Source organism: Pieris brassicae, chromosome 5 (genome assembly GCF_905147105.1).
Source record: "Pieris brassicae chromosome 5, ilPieBrab1.1, whole genome shotgun sequence".
Lineage (NCBI taxonomy): Eukaryota > Metazoa > Arthropoda > Insecta > Lepidoptera > Pieridae > Pieris > Pieris brassicae.
In genome coordinates, this window is record NC_059669.1 from 13,427,081 (window position 1) to 13,448,138 (window position 21,058).

At 34.1% G+C, this 21,058-nt stretch overlaps 5 protein-coding genes across 5 annotated transcripts; all 5 read right to left on the reverse strand.

Annotated features, from left to right (window-relative positions):
• Positions 1-259: 259 nt before the first annotated feature.
• On the reverse strand, positions 260-1,570 carry LOC123709523 (probable cytochrome P450 6a13; the record flags this gene model as incomplete). The annotated part of the gene is made up of 2 exons (XM_045660918.1): positions 260-424; positions 1,066-1,570. Coding segments are annotated over 2 exons (669 nt in total), but the record flags the coding sequence as incomplete, so codon positions are not given.
• Positions 1,571-4,083: 2,513 nt separating this feature from the next.
• On the reverse strand, positions 4,084-15,851 carry LOC123709794 (cytochrome P450 3A19-like). The gene is given in 4 exon segments (XM_045661343.1): positions 4,084-4,151; positions 13,632-13,749; positions 13,752-13,769; positions 15,009-15,851. Coding segments are annotated over 4 exon segments (948 nt in total). The 5' UTR covers positions 15,793-15,851; the 3' UTR covers positions 4,084-4,123.
• LOC123709793 (cytochrome P450 6B2-like) lies at positions 4,124-6,041 on the reverse strand. The gene is made up of 2 exons (XM_045661342.1): positions 4,670-6,041; positions 4,124-4,299 (listed from the first exon to the last, which is right to left on the reverse strand). Exons 1-2 carry the CDS (start codon positions 6,039-6,041, stop codon positions 4,124-4,126), a joined length of 1,548 nt encoding a protein of 515 aa, XP_045517298.1.
• LOC123709792 (cytochrome P450 6B2-like) lies at positions 8,276-10,234 on the reverse strand. Its single transcript, XM_045661341.1, has 2 exons — positions 8,840-10,234; positions 8,276-8,649 (listed from the first exon to the last, which is right to left on the reverse strand). The coding sequence occupies exons 1-2, from the start codon at positions 10,209-10,211 to the stop codon at positions 8,474-8,476; spliced, it is 1,548 nt and encodes a 515-aa protein (XP_045517297.1). The 5' UTR covers positions 10,212-10,234; the 3' UTR covers positions 8,276-8,473.
• A 589-nt stretch (positions 15,852-16,440) lies between the features above and the next one.
• Positions 16,441-18,753, reverse strand: LOC123709524 (cytochrome P450 6B5-like). The gene is made up of 3 exons (XM_045660919.1): positions 17,388-18,753; positions 16,963-17,091; positions 16,441-16,484 (listed from the first exon to the last, which is right to left on the reverse strand). The coding sequence occupies exons 1-3, from the start codon at positions 18,751-18,753 to the stop codon at positions 16,441-16,443; spliced, it is 1,539 nt and encodes a 512-aa protein (XP_045516875.1).
• Between the last annotated feature and the right edge of the window lie 2,305 nt (positions 18,754-21,058).

Sequence of the window (21,058 nt, forward strand, 5' to 3'; positions counted from 1 at the left end):
GACTAACTTTTGTGTTATTAAAACAACAATATATATATATATATATATATATTAATATATGCTTTTAAACACAAATAGTCTAAATGTACAAGTGAACGTTTTTTACGAAGGACTACGGCAAATTATACAATTATTAGTTTTTGCGTTGTTGGTAGGTCTGATGACCTCGGCCATCGGCTTTATGTTTAATTTATTAATAACATACGTGCAAAAAATGGAAAACCTATAAATAAACGTACAAAACATTTACTTATTTTCATTTATTTTGGAGTAAATTTCAAATAAATCTCCTCCACTGGTTGGGTGGTTGAGACGCGAGGCTCGAATTGGATTTTCGTGGGCGTCTCCTCCACTAACTCCACTTGACACTTTCTCATTAATGCCAAAAGACCAGCAATTGATTGCATTTTAGCAAATCTCAGACCTGAAAGAATAATTATAATTTAACTAAGAGACATAATTATGGATCAGACCAGGCAACGGATGAACACATAAAAGTTACACATTTAATTATTTCTGTTCCTTAAAGTTGGCTTAAGAACTGTAAAAATTAAATTATTGCCTTGAATAATGCCAAAATTTGCGAATGGTATTTCGATTTTTATTAAGACAAATATGTACCGGTTTTCTTAAAGTTGTTTTGATCCTCTGTCTAGGAATAAATTGCTAGATTTTTTTCGTGGCAACTCCGACATATTTAAGGTATGCTAGCGATGGAACTTCAAATATCGAGTTACTTTCCGCAGGAATCCAAGTTTTCCATTAGTGTTACGGATTGCGAGTACGAAATCAAAATTGCATACCGTTAAGGTTGGTATTGCTATTGTTGACCGGTACGGTCCTCTGATATTCTACTAGGATTTATTTTTAAATTATTATTTGGTCCACTGGCAAATTAAATCAGTTATGTTATGAAACGTATATGAATAGTAGCTGTCGGTGAATATTAACGTCGAATAAAATTATGTATCATATTATATATAACGTATAATAACCATTTATTATATATAAATATGTTATAATCGAATATAAAGTGTCTATTTAAGTATAGATTAGCATTATTACCTATACATGTCCTTGGACCTTCTCCAAATGGCATATATGAAAATGGTTCTATTCGTTCTTTTTCCGCACCTAAAAACCTTTCTGGTCTAAAAACATCGGGTTCCGGAAAGTATTGGGGATTGTGGTGCAAATGGTGAACTGGTATATGGACGCGCAAGCCCTTGGTGAGCGGAACACCCGATGGGAGAGTGTAATCTTCTACCAATTCTCTTGTCACTACTCCAAGAACTGGATAAATTCTGAGAGTATCGCACACGCAAGCATCTAAATACGGCGTTTCATAAACACATTCGTACTCTATCCGATCATGGTTTTTAAAATACTGATTAACTTCCTCTATCGCCCGCTTTTGTTTATCTGGATTCTTCGCAAGTTCGTACAAAAGAAAAGTCAATGTAGTCGCTGTTGTTTCAAAGGCAGCTCCAAATAATACGATGCATTGCGCACTAAGAAAGGAATCATTTACCTCGAGACTAGTCTTTTTTATATTCTCCCTTGAGGGTCGTTATACTGTCTCCCGTGATGTATTTGTTTTCCTTAAAACCTAACACAAGATCAACGAAGTCATGTCGGCCACAATGTTTGTATCCTCGCTCATCGAAGACTCTTTTCAGGTAGTTTTCAAAGAAATCTGATCTCTGAGGGGAATGCATGGAAGCTTAATTTATAGAATAATTCCGGCCACACTGCTCGTCCAATTAACTTTAGACCTCTAGCAGTGGATGGCTCGAAGATCTTACGTCCGATTACACAGAATGGGTTTTCATGTTCTTCGGAAGAGGTTGCATTTATATTAACGCCAAAAGCACATGATCCAATACAGTCTATTGTATACCTTGCCATCATCGACCGTACTCCTGCCTTAGGCTTCTGAAGCGAATCTTCAATCAATTTTTCCAGCCCCGCCGTGCATTCTTCTATCAAGTAAAACATTTTCTTCATTTTCGCGGACGAAAAGAATGGTGTTAAATGTTGCCGCACAACTTTCGACCGGTCACCACCTGACAAGAACAAGCCTACTGTTAAGATTTCTTTGGTTGCATAATCGCTATTTTCTCGGCTGTTAAAGTAATAAAAGTCCTTGGCTAGGACAAGTTTGATGTACTCGAGGTTTTTCACAATTAAAGTCGGCTCCGTTCCGTAAAAGGCTCCGATGTATGGTTCTTCACGAAACTTGTCACATATCTTGTTCACAGCGTGTGTTATTGTATTAGGATTATATAATCTTTATAGTTGCCGAAAAATGGAATTGGTTGGAGATAGGGTACGCCTCTCTGTTTCCAGTAGTTAAATTTGGAAGTTGTTTTGTATAAAATCAATGCGAATATTACGGTTAAGGCGAGAACAATCATCATTTTGCGACCGCTTTAGACCGAGACAAATATTGAATGGTCTTATATGACCGCTTTTACAGTTTTGCTTTTATAATAAAGTCGTATAACGACATACATACGATATACGCTTAAATTTTTTAAATTTTAAGGACGAAATTCTGTTAATGACACTTGAAGTGAACAAAACGACCAATGTTTGTAACATAAATAAAAATGTGTGCGTGTTCTAGTGTACACACAAAAGAAATAAAACTTCTTTATGACTTTATTTTTGTGAAAAATGATCTACTATATGCAACTTTACAGGAATTGGTTAAATAAAGTTAAATAAGATAAAGTTTTATTATCATAGACATGAATACAAATAATATAATTATTTCATTTTACCTCATTACTTCTAAGAATATTAGAGAATTTCATTAATTGTAATAGAATTATATTATCATTGTTATCGTTATTAATGGCTTCGAATCTCTTCGAATCAACCGTGGTAGAGGCAAGAAAAAGATGGACACGTACCGAAAAAATGTGACGCGTAACCAAAAAATGAGACTTTTTTTCCAATATAGATAGAAAGGTTTCACCTTAAAAAATTAAGTGAAGAAAGAAATAGAAAATATAAATAAATCTTCCATATATAGGCAGACAGATTAGCCAATATTTTTACGCTTACCTAATCTTATCAATACAAGATATAGAGTGTGAACATTTATAAACAAAATGTTCACTAACGATTCAAAACAACCTTCTCATTTGTATGCGGAATTAAAAAAATATGTTGTGCAACAATATTTTAATTTAAAAATGAATTGTTATTTTGAAATTATTGTCCAGTGCAGTAAACATAGATAGTTAATATAGAGACTAGCCCACGACACACGAATCCTAGTGTGGAGGCTTGTGAACTTAATTTTTAACTAAATAGCCTTTTTATTATGTATATTTTTTTTAACCTGCAATCAGCCTCTTGGCTTTTATCAGATTGTATGAAATGATGGCAATTAGGGAATGGAAATCCAATAATGTTTAATTTCCCTCCGTAATTCGTAAACTATCAGACTGCAGCAAGTTTGGCCTTTTTCAGCCGATACACATAGTCGGTCGTTTCCAACTTTTTTATTTATTTTAGGCAAAATCTGTGTATTGCCTTAATTTTAGGTACTCTACGACTTGATGGATAAATTAATATGTACGTATGCATATTCTTTATTTTGTTTAATTATAACATCTTTCTCGATTAAAAATAATGTCATATGTACAATAATATCATAATGTGTATTTTAAATTGCTTTTAAAAACTTAATCAATTTGTTCTCGTCCAATATTTATTTTTAATGTAATACAGTTTCAATAAATAAAGTCAAGGATAATATTTAAATAAATATCTACAAATACTGTAAAGTAAATATGATTCTCAATTCATTACACGATTAAGCCCGCGAGGCAAAATAATTAAAAATTAAAAAAAAAATATTGAATTATATTAAATTAATATATATATATATAATTGTGTCATTAGTAGGGAAATTAAGTAAAAAATAAATTCTCTATATTTATTATAATAAAATAATAATTTAGTAGTAGTTATTATAAACAAAAAATGGTAATAGATGGTAATATTATACACAACGATTTTAAAGCGTAAATTACAGAATAATTTTCAAATAATCATGATAACCATATTAACACGTATAATATTTCTCGAAATATATAAGCCGGTAAAATCAGCAAGATATTTCTCTCGGTATGAATTTCAAATATATTCCATGTTTAGGTTGAGTGGTCAGCGCGCGTGGTTCTAATTGCACTGTCATATGGGTCTCAGGTGCCAGTTCAACTCGAATTTTTCTCAGGATCGTGAGGAGACCTGCAGTCATTTGCATCTTGGCGAATCTCATTCCTAAAAAAGTATTTCGTTAAAATCATTCTAAATTTTTGTGTCACAGAAATAAAATTAATCTATACATGAATATTTTAAGTGCAGTGTTTGTCTAGGTTAGGTTTGCGACTCTTATACCTGAGATGGCACGTAGTAATCCCGTCTGTGAACCAATGGATTTTCCACATTATGTATACAGTGGAAGGAAACACCTCAGGCCAAATTCTGAGGCTAAGAACAATATATGTAAAAACGTACAGTCAATTTTTATGTTATCTAAAGAAAATATGAATAAAGTTAATGACCGACCAAGTTTTAAGATTTCGGGTTTTGTTAAAGAAAAACATAAAAGTTCTGATTTCTCTATATACGTAATATAACTTGCACTTACCAATACATGTTCTAGGACCTTCTCCAAACGGCATAAAGGTGAATGGTTTGATATTTTCTTTTTCATCGCTCATAAACCTTTCAGGCCTGAAGACATCTGGATCAGGGAAATGTTCCGGATTCCGTTGTATATGTTGAACTGGTATATGAATACGCATGCCTTTATTTAAAAGCACTCCAGAAGGAAGTTTGTAATCTTCAACAAGTTCTCTTGTCAAAACACCAATTAAGGGATAAAGCCTTAACGTTTCATTAATGCAGGCGTCCAGCAAAGGTGTCTCACTAACACATTCGTATGATAGTTTATCGTTCTTTGAAAAATAATCGTCTACTTCATCTAATACTCGTTTTTGTATTTCTGGATTCTTTGCCATTTCAAAAAGCATAAAAGTCAGGGTGGTAGCTGATGTTTCAAATCCAGCTGCGAAGAACAGTGTACACTGGGAACTTAATAGATCATGATCGACTTCTAGTGTTATTTTCTTCTTTTCACCCTTTAAGTTACTGATACTGTCACCGGTTAAAAATTTATCATCCCTCAGACCCAACACTAAATCTACAAAGTCGTGTCTGCCTGAATTCTTATATTGACGCTGTTCAAATACATTAGTGAGAAGATTGCTGAAAAATTCTGGTACCTCTGATGGAAAGGCTTTGAAACCTAAATTGTAGAAAATTGAAGGCCAGATAAGGCGGCTGACAACTTTAATACCTCTGATGTTAGAGGCCTCGAAAATCTTTTGCCCTATCTTCACGAATGGGTTGCTGCCATCGTCAAGTTTCATAGCCTTCGTATTAACGCCGAATGCACAGGATCCAATACAGTCGATTGTAAACCTTGACATTAAACCTCTAACCTCGACGCTAGGCTGTTTGCTTAAATCGAATAAGACTCTATCAAGGTTGTCTGAACATTCTTCTATGAGGTAGAACATTTTCTTCATTTTCGCCAAAGAGAATAGGGGAGTTACGTTTTGCCGTAAAATCTTCCAATTATCGCCATAAGTGAAGAATATATTTCTACCCAAGATTTCTTTACTTGAGTGCTCAGCAATTTCGCGGCTGTTGAAATAGTAGAAGTCTTTTGTTAGGATTAATTTTAAGTAGTCTGGGTCTTTAACAATTAACGTTGGTTCCGTTCCCACGAACGCACCAATGTATGGTTCTTTTGGGAATTGTTCGCATATTCCATTAACGACTTCGGTGAGAAACTTCTTCAGTAGTATGTATTCTTTGTAATTTCCAAACAGTGGAGTCGGTTGAAGATACGGTACATTTCGTTTCTTCCAATAATCAAATTTATATTGTGACAAATAATACAATATTGATAATATTACACCAAGAAATGCAAGGAGTATTGCGGTTACTGCCATTTTTTTTGCTTTGTGAAATTAACATGATAGCACCCTTTTATATACAATTTTTGGTGCGTTAAACATTCTTATCACAATTATATATAATTGTGATAAGAGTAATATATATATTATATAAGATACAAAAGATTATTAGGTAACCGATAAGCCCTAGAATAGGTTCCTAACCATAGACATGATTGTGTTGATAATATCGATGTTTGAATATTGCTTTTATTGCAGCTTTGTCTGTATAGAATAAGAGTGCTTATATTTATCTGATTTCAGTAAATCTCTGTCCTAAATTTTCCAACTGAATCGACTGCAGTCAAAATACGAGCACCTGCCAGTATTTCACCGAGTAGGTATACCATTGGAGTTTGGGAATCCGAACTCCCTTTAGTCGAATGAAATAAACAATTTTAAACATATCATGCTAGTATTAAATCATGCTAAAGTATTCTATAGCAGTATTAACTATATGAATACATATAGATTATAAGGGCAAATGAAAGAACTTCTTACAATCGGTAAACCGGCCGGTTTTATTTGTAGCCTAGCATATACCAAGGTAACACTGAAAATGTTAAGGGGCAGTTAGAAACATTGCTAATGAAAACTTTTTTCATTTGTCATTTGTTTTTGTGGATTGGCGGCAAATCTAAAACTCTTACAGTTTTTTAAAAATAGCCATATTGCAAGCTGTACAAAAAAAGAAGTTTCCTAATAAGTCCTATATCTCAATTAGTTACGTGACAGAAAATCGACGAAATATGGAAATTACTTCTGATGTTCATTCTAAAAAATTCTAGGGTGACTACATATATTAGACTGGCGGACCTGATACGTGTTGTAACTATGAATATTGATTTCGAATTGGTATAATTAACTAAAAAAATATTTCAGAAACAAAGTGTTGGTTTATTATATAACATTCTTTGTTAGTTTTTGTGGCGCGTATATAAATAGTTTTTTTGGTATTCCGACGGGAATAGAAGGCATATAAAAAACATGGATTTTCAAGATTAATGCCACGAACAATAGGCGACTGTAATTATTTTATATGTATTTTATCAATATAATTCTACGATAGAAGTATTTGTTTGAAACGATTCCAATGTTCTTACACCCTCTTGGACGATATTTGCAGCATGCATTCTGTTAATTGTATGTCAATCGCCCTAATGTTATATGAAAAAAGTTTGAATTGTAAAAGCGCTATGCACTGAAAAAAAATGCTATCGTAACAAAAATAAGGATTACTTACTAATATGGTGTAATAAAAACACAACACGCCGTTCGCCCGTGATGCCGTGACCAAGGGGAACAGGGATATATATAGAAATTTTAATTTTTTGCATCGTACAAATAAAAACGTGTTTGACATCTCATCGTGGAAGGTAAAGTCTAAAAATCTTACTTCCTTTATACTTACTGTAAGTTTGTTTATTTCGGTCTTACAAATAACCTTTTAATTCACTTTAAAACACATTCTTCTTCTACATTAAAACACATTTATTTTTGTATCTCCCTCTATTAGGCATCGGTGTGGCCTTTTTTGGCAAAGGCCCGCTCCAAATCCCGCCATTTCTCACTGCACTGTGCCAGTCTCTGCGTCACCAACTGCTATTTTCTTAATTTGTCTATGCATCTTTTTAGTAGTCCTCTTTTTTTAGGTTATTGCACCTTGGGCAACAATTAATAGTACCTTGCTCCACTTTTGTTTCGCTCTTAATTAATAATAATTGTCCTCTTTTCCCATTTGACTTTTTTCCCATTCTACTTAAATTTATTTACGTTCTGATATGATTATGCTTGTAAAATGCATTAACTGATAAGTTCTTGTAGCAAGTATATTGTTTTAGGACTTATAAATAAACTTTGCCTGTAATTTATTGTGTGCTGTATATCATGTGATGGTTCCCGTGCTCAATGTTCTTGTATCATCTAGTCCAGCGCTGCGTTGGCTCATTTAACCTGAATTTAGTGTATTTCGGTCACAAGTTAGAAACCAATTATGATTGAAAGAGATATTTCTTCTACTTTAAATAATAATTGGTGATGTTTATACTCACCAAATGGCAGGTATGATAGATGAGGATAGATGTGTTGACACGAAGACATGACTTCCGGACTTTAGTTTAATATTAAATATTTTATCTGTTTTATAATAGTTCTGCTAAAAGCTTTAAATTTTCCCCCAAATTCTTCTACCCATGTTGTAGAGTAGGTAGGTATAGAAATTAAGTAAAAAATAAGTTATTTACATTTATTATTATAAAATAATAATCACAGTGTTACACACGAATGGGTAATCTTTATATTATATAAAAATCATGGTAATATTATACAGACCGATTTTATAGCGTAAATTACAGAATAATTCACAAATAATCATAAAAACCACATTAATACTTATCATTAGATTTCTCTTAATACATAAGGCGATAAAATTAGCAAGATATTTCTCTCGGTACGAATTTTAAATATATTCCATGTTTGGGTTGAGTGGTCATCGCGCGTGGTTCTAATTCCACTGTCATATGGGTGTCTGGTGCCAGTTCAACTCGAATTTTTCTCAGGATCGTGAGTAGGCCTGCAGTTATTTGCATCTTGGCGAATCTCATTCCTAAAAAATATTTCGTTATAAATAAGTTCTAAGATTTTGGGTCACAAATAAATAATATAATTTTGTTATCATAACTACATAAATTACATTAAATATGAATATTTATTAGCAGTGTTAGTGAGCGGTGCCTAGACTAGGCCGGTTTACTCACGGCGTTTTGGTTTTTATATATAATCTAAGTTGCACTTACCAATACATGTTCTAGGACCTTCTCCAAACGGCATATAGGTGAATGGTTTGATACTTTCTTTTTCATCGCCCATAAACCTTTCAGGCCTGAAGACATCTGGATCCGGGAAATATTCCGAATTCCGTTGTATATGTTGAACTGGTATATGAATACGCATGCCTTTATTTAAAAGCACTCCAGAAGGAAGTTTGTAATCTTCAACAAGTTCTCTTGTCAAAACACCAATTAAGGGATAAAGCCTTAACGTTTCATTAATGCAGGCGTCCAGCAAAGGTGTCTCACTAACACATTCGTATGATAGTTTATCGTTCTTTGAAAAATAATCGTCTACTTCATCTAACACTCGGTTCTGTATATTTGGATTCTTTGCCATTTCAAAAAGCATAAAACTCAGTGTGGTAGCTGATGTTTCAAATCCAGCTGCGAAGAATAGTGTACACTGGGAACTTAATAAATCATGATCGACTTCCAGTGTTGTTTTCTTCTTTTCACCCTTTAAGTTACTGATACTGTCTCCGGTTAAAAATTTATCAGCACTCAGACCCAACACTAAATCTACAAAGTCGTGTCTGCCTGAATTCTTATATTGACGCTGTTCAAATACATTAGTGAGAAGATTGCTGAAAAATTCTGGTACCTCTGATGGAAAGGCTTTGAAACCTAAATTGTAGAAAATTGAAGGCCAGATAAGGCGGCTGACAACTTTAATACCTCTGATGTTAGAGGCCTCGAAAATCTTTTGCCCTATCTTCACGAATGGGTTGCTGCCATCGTCAAGTTTCATAGCCTTCGTATTAACGCCGAATGCACAGGATCCAATACAGTCGATTGTAAACCTTGACATTAAACCTCTAACCTCGACGCTAGGCTGTTTGCTTAAATCGAATAAGACTCTATCAAGGTTGTCTGAACATTCTTCTATGAGGTAGAACATTTTCTTCATTTTCGCCAAAGAGAATAGGGGAGTTACGTTTTGCCGTAAAATCTTCCAATTATCGCCACTAGTGAAGAATATATTTCTACCCAAGACTTCTTTATGTGAGTGCTCAGCAATTTCGCGGCTGTTGAAATAGTAAAAGTCTTTTGTTAGGATTAATTTTAAGTAGTCTGGGTCTTTAACAATTAACGTTGGTTCTGTTCCCATAAACGCACCAATGTATGGTTCTTTTGGGAATTGTTCGCATAATCCATTAACGACTTCGGTGAGAAATTTCTTAAGTAGTATGTATTCTTTGTAATTTCCAAATAGCGGAGTCGGTTGTAGATAGGGTACATTTTGTTTTTTCCAATAATCAAATTTATATTGTGACAAATAATACAATATTGATAATATTACACAGAGAAATGCAAGTAGTACTGCGGTTACTGCCATTTTTATCGCTTTGTGAAATGAATATGATAGCACCTTCTTATATACAACATTCACTGCGTTGAACATTCTTATCAAAATGATATATAACAATTGTTTATAAATAATCTGATTACTGATTAAGTATCCGATAAGACCTAGAATAGATTCCTAGCCATAGACATGATTGCGTTGATATTATAATTAATCGATGTTCGAACAATGCTTTTGGTACAGCTTTGTCTGTATAGAATAAGAGTGTCATTTTTTTTTTGATTTTAGACAAATCTCTTTCCTAAACTTTGACTAAAGTTGAAAGACCTAAAGCACCTGCCAGAGTATTGCTAAGTATATAATTATACAATTGGAAATTGGGAATCTGAATTTCATTAGTCGAGTGAAATAACCAATTTTAAATATATCATGCTAGTATTGAACCAAGCTTAAGTATTCTATGGCAGTATTAACTATATGAATACATAAAAACATTTACATTATAGGGACAAAAAAAATCTTTTAATAATCGCCGTCTTTATTCGTAGGCTAAGATATATTATATTTTACAATTAATGGATTACTTTCACTGAAATGGCCATATTGCAAGTTATACAGATAAAAGATTAGCCACCAAAGTCGATCATAATCAGTAGCTATAAGTCTCCGGAATATTTTTTTGTATTATTTCCACGTTTCGACGAACGACGAAACAACGATATCCATCACTTGAGAATGTAAACAGTTCCACTGTCTGTTCACTGGTTTAAAACTCTTAAGCTTAAGCTTAAGAAAAGAAGACAAAATGTAATAAATTTGTAACTACAAATGTAAAAAGTAGTAATTCTCAAATAATAATTAAAGATGAGGAAATAGACTTTGTTGATAATTCGTCATCGGTCTTGGAAATTACTTAAGATAGTAAACGTCAGTGGAGCCAACACATAGAAGGTCTTTCGAATTCTGCAGCGTTCGCATTGAAAAAGATACGATTACGTATGAGAATACAGCCAACCTCGTTTATTTCAGGTATTTTCATACCTTACATTAAATCGATATTTGTAGTGCAAAAGCAGCCCGCCCGATAAGAGCGATCTGTGGGTTGTTCCCACGTAATTATTTCCAAGTCAATTGTATACGTTTTTTCAACAAAATCCCTAGTTGGATACAAGTGTTGGCAATAAATAAATGTAAATCGTACAATAAGGTAAAACTGTTTCCTAAGGCCTAAAATAAATAAATATTTAAAAGATCCTAGTGCTTGGATCTGAATTGCCCCAGTATAAAGAGGTAACGCGACTGAATCTCTCGGCTGCATTTCCAGACAATCGTCAACATCCACGACTGTTTGAATATACAGTAGGAACAAACCATGATCCATGTGGTATCAAATAATTTCAGTATAATTAGTATTATTATTTTCTTATGTAGCCAAGTTCATATTTCAAGGATCGACATGCTTGCGTTAATGTCATTGCTTGTGGTGGAGTCCATGCGTCGGCTTGTCTCTATGGCGAGGGGACCGATGGCAAGCCATGAGTTATAATCGTGAAGTTGGTACTTGTGGTGACTGTCGTACTTGAATCCGTGTATACGGTGATGTTAGTTATTTCGACTATGTATTTGCGTATTGTCCGCATAAGAATGTAAGTGCGTGCTCCTATTTCACCATGCCTCTTCCTGATAGAGGATCTTTGACAATCTGAGCCAAACCTTTTTTAAAATTTATTCTTTTATTATTTATTACTTAAAATGTCATGTGTAACATGGTGTAATGGTTGCAGATCCTTACAAACGTTGTGTAAAACAAAAAAAAACCTTGGCGATTAAAAAGAGTGGCAGCTAGTCTATTGCCAGTTCTTCTCTTCCGTTCTACGCCCTTGATTTGAGAACTGGCAGTAAATGTAAAATTAGAAGCATTTAATGTATATTTCTTTTTTTGGCGTTCATAGTGTATAAATATGTATATGAATAAATGATTTTTGACTTTTCCTAATAAGTTTATTTCTTAATTTGTTACGTCACAGGAAATCGACGAAACGTGGAAGTTATTACTGATAGTGATTAAGAAAGTTGGAGAAAGTCCGAATATCGAAACTTAGATTAATACGGGCCCTAAAACAGACATCCATATTTAAAATCATACTTTTTTTATTTTAATAATTCTACTTTTAATACAGATACTTTTACATTAAAACCCATTTATTTTTCTATCTCCTTCTGTTAGGTATCTGTGTGCCCTTTTTTAGAAAAGGGTCACTCCAAATCCTGCCATTTCTCATTGCACTGTGCCACTCTCTACGTCACTTCCTGCTGTTTTCTTAGTCATCCTTCTAGTGAATTGTACCTTGGGCACCAGTTTCATATTTGATTGCTTTTCTTTCGCTTTTAATTAGGTTTAAGTTTTTATTTAGTTTTAGTCTTGTGACTTTTTTTCCCTTTCTATTTATATTCTAATATCATTATGTTTTTAAAATTTATGACTTCATATGTTCTTGTATCATTAGCATACATATTGTTTTAGGACTTATAAATAAATTTTGCTTGTAATTTATTGTGTGCCGTATATCATGTGATGTTTCCTGTGCTCAATGTCTTTGTACCATTTAGTCCAGCGCTTAATTGGCTCATTTAACCTGAAGGTTTTGGGTTCAGTGTGTTTCGGTCGCAAGGCAGAAAACAATGTTTATTGAAATGTAGGTTTTTAATCTACTTTATAGTAGTGTTAGTCTAAGTTTCAGCGTGCGACTCTCATCCATCCATCCCTGAGGTCGTAGGTCCGATCCCCAGCTGTGCACCAATGGATTTCCTTTCTATGTGCGCATTTAACATTAGCTCGAACGGTGAAGGAAAACATCATGAGGAAACCTGCTTGCCTTAGACCCAAAAAGTCGACGGCGTGCGTCAGGCACAGAAGGCTGATCACCAACTTGCCTATTAGTTTAACAAATGATCATGAAACAGATAAAGAACTCTGAGGCCAAGACCTAAAAAGGTTGTAGCGCCATTGATTATTATTAATATTATATAATAATTGGTAAAGTTTATACTCACCAGATGGTAGGTATGATGGATGAGGATGCCTTCACACGCTTGACCAAGAGAAAAAAATACCAATTAATTTTATTCAAAATATTTTATCAGTAACAATTCAGTACATGAAATACAATATTTTATAACAGTTCTCCTAAAACCTTTCCATTTTACCCTAAATTATTCTACCCATAATGTTATTAGTAGAAAGAAGTAATAAATAAATTGTCTACATTTATTATACTAAAATAATAATCAGTGTTAAATACAAACGAATGGGTAATAGTTATATTATACAAAAATAATGGTAATATTTTACACAACGAAATAATATTTAAAACTTAAATGACAGAATAGTTCACAAATAATATAGCTAAGCTTAGACAAAATCAGCAAGATATTTCTCTCGGTACGAATTTCAAATATATTCCATGTTTAGGTTGAGTGGTCAGCGCGCGTGGTTCTAATTCCACTGTCATATGGGTGTCTGGTGCCATTTCAACTCGAATTTTTCTCAGGATCGTGAGGAGGCCTGCATCTTGGCGAATCTCATTCCTAAAAAAATATTTCGTTAAAAAAAAAATTTAAACTTTAGTGTCAAATTAATAAAAAAAAATTTTTTTTTTTTACCCGGCAAACGTCGTTTTTACATGTATATTCCAGGAAATATTCTTAGTTCAATATAACCTACCTATTATAATAAAAAATAGGGGTTGATCGTAGAGGGGTGACAATTTAGGATTGTATGTATTTTTGTATAATATGCTGTATCATAAATAAAATAAAAACGTCTAAAAAATAAAAATTAAATTTTTAGAGTGGACATCACTTTAGGGTTTGAAAAATAGATAGTAGTAGAGAATTCTCAGACTTATTTAATATGCATACAAAAATTCATAAGCATCAGAAAAGCCGTTTCGGACGAGTATTGTGACACGAGAATTTTATATATATAGATATATTCATAACAATCGAATGTACAGTATTTAAAATTTTCTTAACCTACAGAAAACAAATAAAAATAATTAAGAGCAGTGTTAGTCTAGGCTAGACCTGAGATTCTTCGGAGCATACTGTGGTTGAGTGTGTCACCTGGACAAGGGAGCGTCATGACCTGGTATCGGTCATAGGGGCGGACCTCACTTTACCTGGTATTATACTAGCTTTACTAGGAAGTGAGGAGGCCTGGAGTGCAATGGTCGCCTTCTGTGAGCATGTAATGCTGCAGAAGGAGGCTGCTGAGCGATTGAGGGAGGGGTTTGGGGATGACCGTAGACTGATCGGTGGTTCAAGGCTCGGGTCTCGACCTCGAGTGGCCCGGAATCGCAGGTCCTGAATGAGCTCTGTGTGTCAGATTTGCGAACCTCGAGGGCTCATCTTAAGGGCATGTGAAAGGCTGAGGTGTTTTTAGTGGGACGGGTCTCACTACCCCTCTGAATAGCAGAGGGATTTGAGTGTAGACCCAGCCCCACAGTCCCCGCGTCAAGCTCGATATCCTTGGCCTGCGCAAGCGCATTTTCAACTCATACAAACAAAAGGCCTGAGATTCCTGTGATTGTTGTAATCCCGAATGTACACGAATGGACTTTTTTTTTCGTTTATTTTTCACTGTACGAGTGCATACAGTGAAAAAAAAACGTCGAGAGACAACTGACATACGTTGCCCAAAAAAATTATGAATAAAGTTAAGGACCTAGCAGGTTTTAAGACTTTCGGTTTCGTTAAAGAAAAACATAGGAGTGTCAGTTAAAGAATATTATCCGGATTTCTATGTATAATGAAAGTTGTACTTACTAATACATGTTCTAGGACCTTCTCCAAACGGCATATAGGTGAATGGTTTGATATTTTCTTTTTCATCGCCCATAAACCTTTCCGGCCTGAAGACATCTGGATCAGGGAAATGTTCCGAATTTCGTTGTGTATGTTGAACTGGTATATGAATGCGCATACCTTTATTTAAAAGCACTCCAGAAGGAAGTTTGTAATATTCAACAAGTTCTCTTGTCAAAACACCAACTACAGGATACAGCCTTAATGTTTCATTGATGCAAGCATCTAGAAAAGGCGTCTCACTAACACATTCGTACGATAGTTTATCGTTCTTCGAAAAGTAATCGTCTACTTCATGTAACACTCGTTTTTGTATTTCTGGATTCTTTGCCATTTCAAAAAGCATAAAACTCAGTGTGGTAGCTGATGTTTCAAACCCAGCTGCGAAGAACAGCATACACTGGGCAGTTAATAGATCATGATCGACTTCCAGTGTTATTTTCTTCTTTTCACTCTTTAAGTTACTGATACTGTCACCTGTTATAAATTTATCGTTCCTCAGACCCAATACTAAATCTACAAAGTCGTGTCTGCCTAAATTCTTATATTGACGCTGTTCAAAAACATTAGTGAGGAGTTTGCTGAAAAACTCGGGAATCTCTGATGGAAAGGCTTTGAAACCTAAATTGTAGAAAATTGAAGGCCAAATAACGCGACTGACAACTTTAAAACCTCTGATGTTAGAGGCATCGAAAATCTTTTGCCCTATCTTCACGAATGGGTTGCTGCCATCGTCAAGTTTCATAGCCTTCGTATTAACGCCGAATGCACAGGATCCAATACAGTCGATTGTAAACCTTGACATTAAAGCTCTAACCTCGACGCTAGGCTGTTTGCTTAAATCGACTAAGACTTTATCAAGGTTGTCTGAACATTCTTCTATGAGGTAGAACATTTTCTTCATTTTCGCCAAAGAAAATAGGGGATAGTTACGTTATGTCGTAAAATCTTCCACCGATCGCCACTAGCGAAGAATAAGTTTCTAGTAAGGATTTCCCTATGTGAATGCCCTGCAATTTCACGGCTGTTAAAATAGTAGAAGTCTTTTGATAGGATTAATTTTATGTAGTCTGGATCTTTAACAATTCACGTTGGTTCTGTTCCCACAAACGCACCAATGTATGGTTCTTTTGGGAATTTTTCGCAAATTCCGTTAACGACTTCGGTGAGAAATTTCTTAAGTAGTATGTATTCTTTGTAATTTCCAAACAGTGGAGTCGGTTGAAGATACGGTACATTTCGTTTCTTCCAATAATCGAATTTATATTGTGTCAAATAATACAATATTGATAATGTTACACCGAGAAATGCTACAAGTACTGCGGTTACTGCCATTTTTGATGCTTTGTGAAATGAATATGGTAGCACCCTTTTATATACAATATTTACTGCGCTAAACCGTCTTATCAAAAGCATGCAAGTAATCTAAATACTGATCTGTTTATTAAGTAACCGATAAGCCCCTGATTATGTCCCCATCCACGGAATTGATTGAACATTGCTTTTATTGCAGCTTTGTATAGAATAAGAGTGCAAGTTTTTGTACAAACGAATTAACAACAGTTAAAAGACGAGCACCTGCCTGTGTTCCATTGAGTAATGGGAATTTGGGAATCCGAATTCTTATTAGTTGAGTGAAAGAATCAATTTTAAAGATATCATGTGAGTATTAAATAAAGCTAAAGTGTTCTATAGCAATAATAAATATATGTATACATATAATCATACGTACATACATGTTATACATTATAGGAGCAAATAAAAATTCTTTTAACAATCCTGGTTTTATTCGTGAAGAAAGAAATAAAAACTCTACTTCAGGATTTTTTTGTAAGACATATTCCAATTTATGTGAATCAGAGTTGCCATCCATGAATTTATGTCCTGAGTGTAAACTTCAAATGGATTCCTTTACCGGGCTGCGTTGTTATTGCGCGTGGTTCAAAATCGACTTTAGTAATTGTATCTTTAGTCAATCCGATATGACACTTTCTTAAGATCGTCAATAGCCCAGCTGTCACCTGCATTTTTGCAAATCTCATTCCTGAAAAAAAAAAAGAATATTAGTGAAAAATCACGTTAGTGTCACCTGTTTTAAGCCAATATTATTAATAAATTATTATAATGATATAGTTAATATTACAAGAAACCGTTAATTGGCAATGTAAGTAGTACATTCAGAATAATTAATTATGAAAAAAACCGCACAATCAGCCATATAAAAATAGGCATGCAAATAAATAATTAACTACCATAATATCATAATAATACGAATAGTACATATTTTTAATTAAACCTTTAATTATCTTGCCCTTAAGTAAATATTTATTTATTACATACCAATACAAATTCTCGGCCCTTCTCCAAACGGCAAAAATGTAAACGGTATTACATTGTCCTTTTCTTTGCCTAAAAATCTTTCCGGTATAAAGTTATCTGGATTTGGGAAATACTTAGAATCCCTGTGTATGGAATACACTGGTATATGAATACGAACTCCTTTATTCAATAAAACACCTGAAGGTAGTTTAAAATCTTCCATCACTTCTCTTGTAAGAACACCAAGAACTGGGTAAAGCCTCAAAGTCTCATTGATGCACGCTTCTATATACGGCATCTCAAACATGCATTCGTATTCCAGTTTATTTCGTCGCTTAAAATATTCGTCAACTTCTGCAATCGCCCGGTTTTGTTTATCTAAATTTTTTGCCAGCTCATACAACAAAAAACTAAGTGTAGTAGCGGATGTTTCATATCCCGCTGCGAAAAATAGCATACATTGTGCACTCAAAAAGTCATTGTCAGCTTCGATAACGCACTTCTCCGTTCCTCCTTTCAAGTTCTTAATACTATCACCATCTAAATGATTATTTTGTTTCAAACTCAGAACCAAATCGACGAAATCATGTCTCCCAGAATCCTTGTAATTTCTCTCTTCAAAGACGTTTTTAAGCATTTTATCGAAGAACTCCGTGAGTTCTGAAGGGAATAATTCAAAACCTAGTTTGTAGAATAAACCTGGCCATACGGCGCGTGCCATATTTTTAAAACCTCTAATATTGGACGCCTCGAAGATCATCTGTCCAATCACAAAGAAAGGATTATTCTTTTCAACTAACATAGCTTTAGTCTGGATCCCAAAGCCACAAGATCCGATACAGTCTATTGTGTACCGTGCTACCAATGCTTTGACCTCAAAACTTGGTGTTTCTGATACGTCATCCAGTAACTTTGAAAATATATTAGAGCATTCTTCTATTAGATAGAACATCTTCTTCATTTTCGCTGAAGAGAAGAGCGGTGTCAAATTTTGTCTGATAATTTTCCATCTATCTCCACTAGTGAAAAATAGGGTTTTTGTAATTGCTTCTCTATGACTATATTCACTTGCCTCGCGGCCATTGAAATAGTAGAAGTCTTTTGTAAAAATCTGCTTGATCAGCTCAGGTTCTTGAACAATTAAGGCTGGCAAAGTACCATAGTACACTCCTATATAAGGTTCTTTAGGATATTTTACACAAACATCCCCAACTACTTCATGAATTGACTTTCTCAACATAATATAATCTATATAATTACCAAACAGGGGCAGTGGTGCAGGTTGAATAACATTCCTTGATAGCCAATAATTGAATTTTCTTCTCGATATCCAATATAAAATTAACAACAAACAAAATAAAGTTAGTATTATAGTAAGAACCGACATATTCGAAGAGGTATATTATTAAACTGAACGAAAAAATATATCGGTTTAAATATACGTGGTTACTACGATACGACAACTGGTTAATAATCTGTGAGTTATTATATACATAATGAACGAGATAATCCTCTTCTTACCGTCCACAAAAACATATTGACCTAATTGAACTTATTTAATGGCAAGAGTAGGTTGGTTGTTATTCGGGTTAATAAATAATACAGAAGAGGTCTGCCAAACCTATTATTCACACTTTGGGTCAAGTGGTCGTGTGTGTATTGTAAGTATCACGGGATATATAACGATGGAAAGGTAATGTAGTAACTAGGGAGCTGGCGAGAATAAGTATATGATTTGCTTGTATTTCGTATTGATAGGAATTAAATTTCGGACCAATACGACAAAATTTTCTTAATGTATTAACGTACGTAACGTACGTTGCTGCGTTGTCAAAATGAAAAAAAAATATCTAGGACTCAGAACATATAGTTGGAGGGTACCACTTGTGGTGACTGGTCGGTGACTTGAATTCGTGTATGCTGAGTTGTTAATTATTTCAACTAAGAATTTGCATATTGTTCCCACGAGAATGTAAGTGCGTGCTCCTATTTCACCATGGCTAGTGCTGATAGTGGACAAATCTTTGTTTTTCATTTATTTTATTATTATTAATTAACTATTCATTACTTAAAATGTCACGTGGAACATGGTGTAATGGTTGCAGCTCCTTACAAGCATTGTGTAAAACAAAAAACTTGGCGATTAAATAGAGAGGTGGAGAGATGTATGCCTGATTTCTTTTTTTAAAGAATGTGCCAATTGACAACGCAGCGTTACGATACCGTGGTCCTTTATATATTTTGCTCGTCATTTATTAAATACTGTACTACACTTCAAGCTTGAAGTGTACTACACTTCAAGCTTCACTAAGTGTAGTACACTTCAAGCTTGAAGTGTAGTACAGTATTTAATAAATGATTCAAAGCAACGAAAATACCCTCAAAATAAACACGTACAATATTTGTCATTAGTAGCTTATTTATTATGTGGCTAAAGCATATCACAACACACATCAATGTATTCTTCGAAGGTATTACGAAATTTACTCGAAAGACAGTTTATGAAATTATACATAAAACTAATCAATAAAATTAAATAAATTACGTTAGATTTTTCGGCTTAATTCTCTTTTGTTCTGCTATATTTTTTATGTTTGTACTTTTATTGGTTCTGGAACAGATCACTTATAAGAGTTTATTATGTTTATTGTTATACAATTCAAATCTGCATAATGTCGTAGACTTTGGGTAAGACTTAGAAAACCGTCCGAACCTTCTGTCAAAACCCAATACATTTTTGACGCACGGCAGTTAGACATTGCCAAGTCATATAGAATGAAAAAATTCCATTAGAGAAACACAAACATACACAGTAGCGCGTCATTCCACGACTGAGAGTTTCGTCTTCTGATTCTTATAAGGCCGGCAACGCGCTTGCGAGCTTTCTGGCAATCCTGAGTGCCCATGATCGGTATCCCTCAACATCAGATGAGCTTTCTGCCCTTTGGCCTCGTGTTATATAAAAAAATATTACAATAAAAATCCTTGTTGGCATCTCATGCAACCAAAAATATATAAATCATATGACTTGTAAAAAGATAATAATTGTTTTGTTATTGTAGGTTCGTTTGCAACAAAACTTCGCCCATAATTATCCACTTAGCTGCTTTCAAGGAGACGAAATACTGCCTAGTAATCGCAGAGTTGGTGTAGGGATAAAGCGCGCGGTGAGGTTGTGGCTTCGATCCCGGCGGTGCACGAACTTGGTGCACCTTCTGTCTGATAGTCTTCGGTTTTTGGATTTGAAACAAGGTTTCCTCATGATGTTTCCTTCACTGTAAGATCGTGATAGATGTACGTATATGAATCCCGTGTGTAGAAAATGTATTGAATTTTGATAAGCGACTCGTTCAACACAAAATCGTAGATATCAAATCAACCAGGAGATTAAGTGTAGTTTGCAGGGTAGAAGTACCAATAGATTATAAGTGAATTTTAAATGAATAAATACCTCAGAGAATAGATCAAAGATTTGTTGATACTTCTGGTAGGGCCTTTACTGGTCTATATAGCTACTTGGTTAATATCGATTATATTAAATATACTAAATACTATCACTATATCATTTTTTTCCATATTACTGTTTGGTATCTGTTCTTTGTATCTTCTAAACTACAAATTACTATCTACGTAGTTAATTTAACTTTATTAATTGAATCGCGAAATTATTTTATTCTAAGCATAAATAAAAC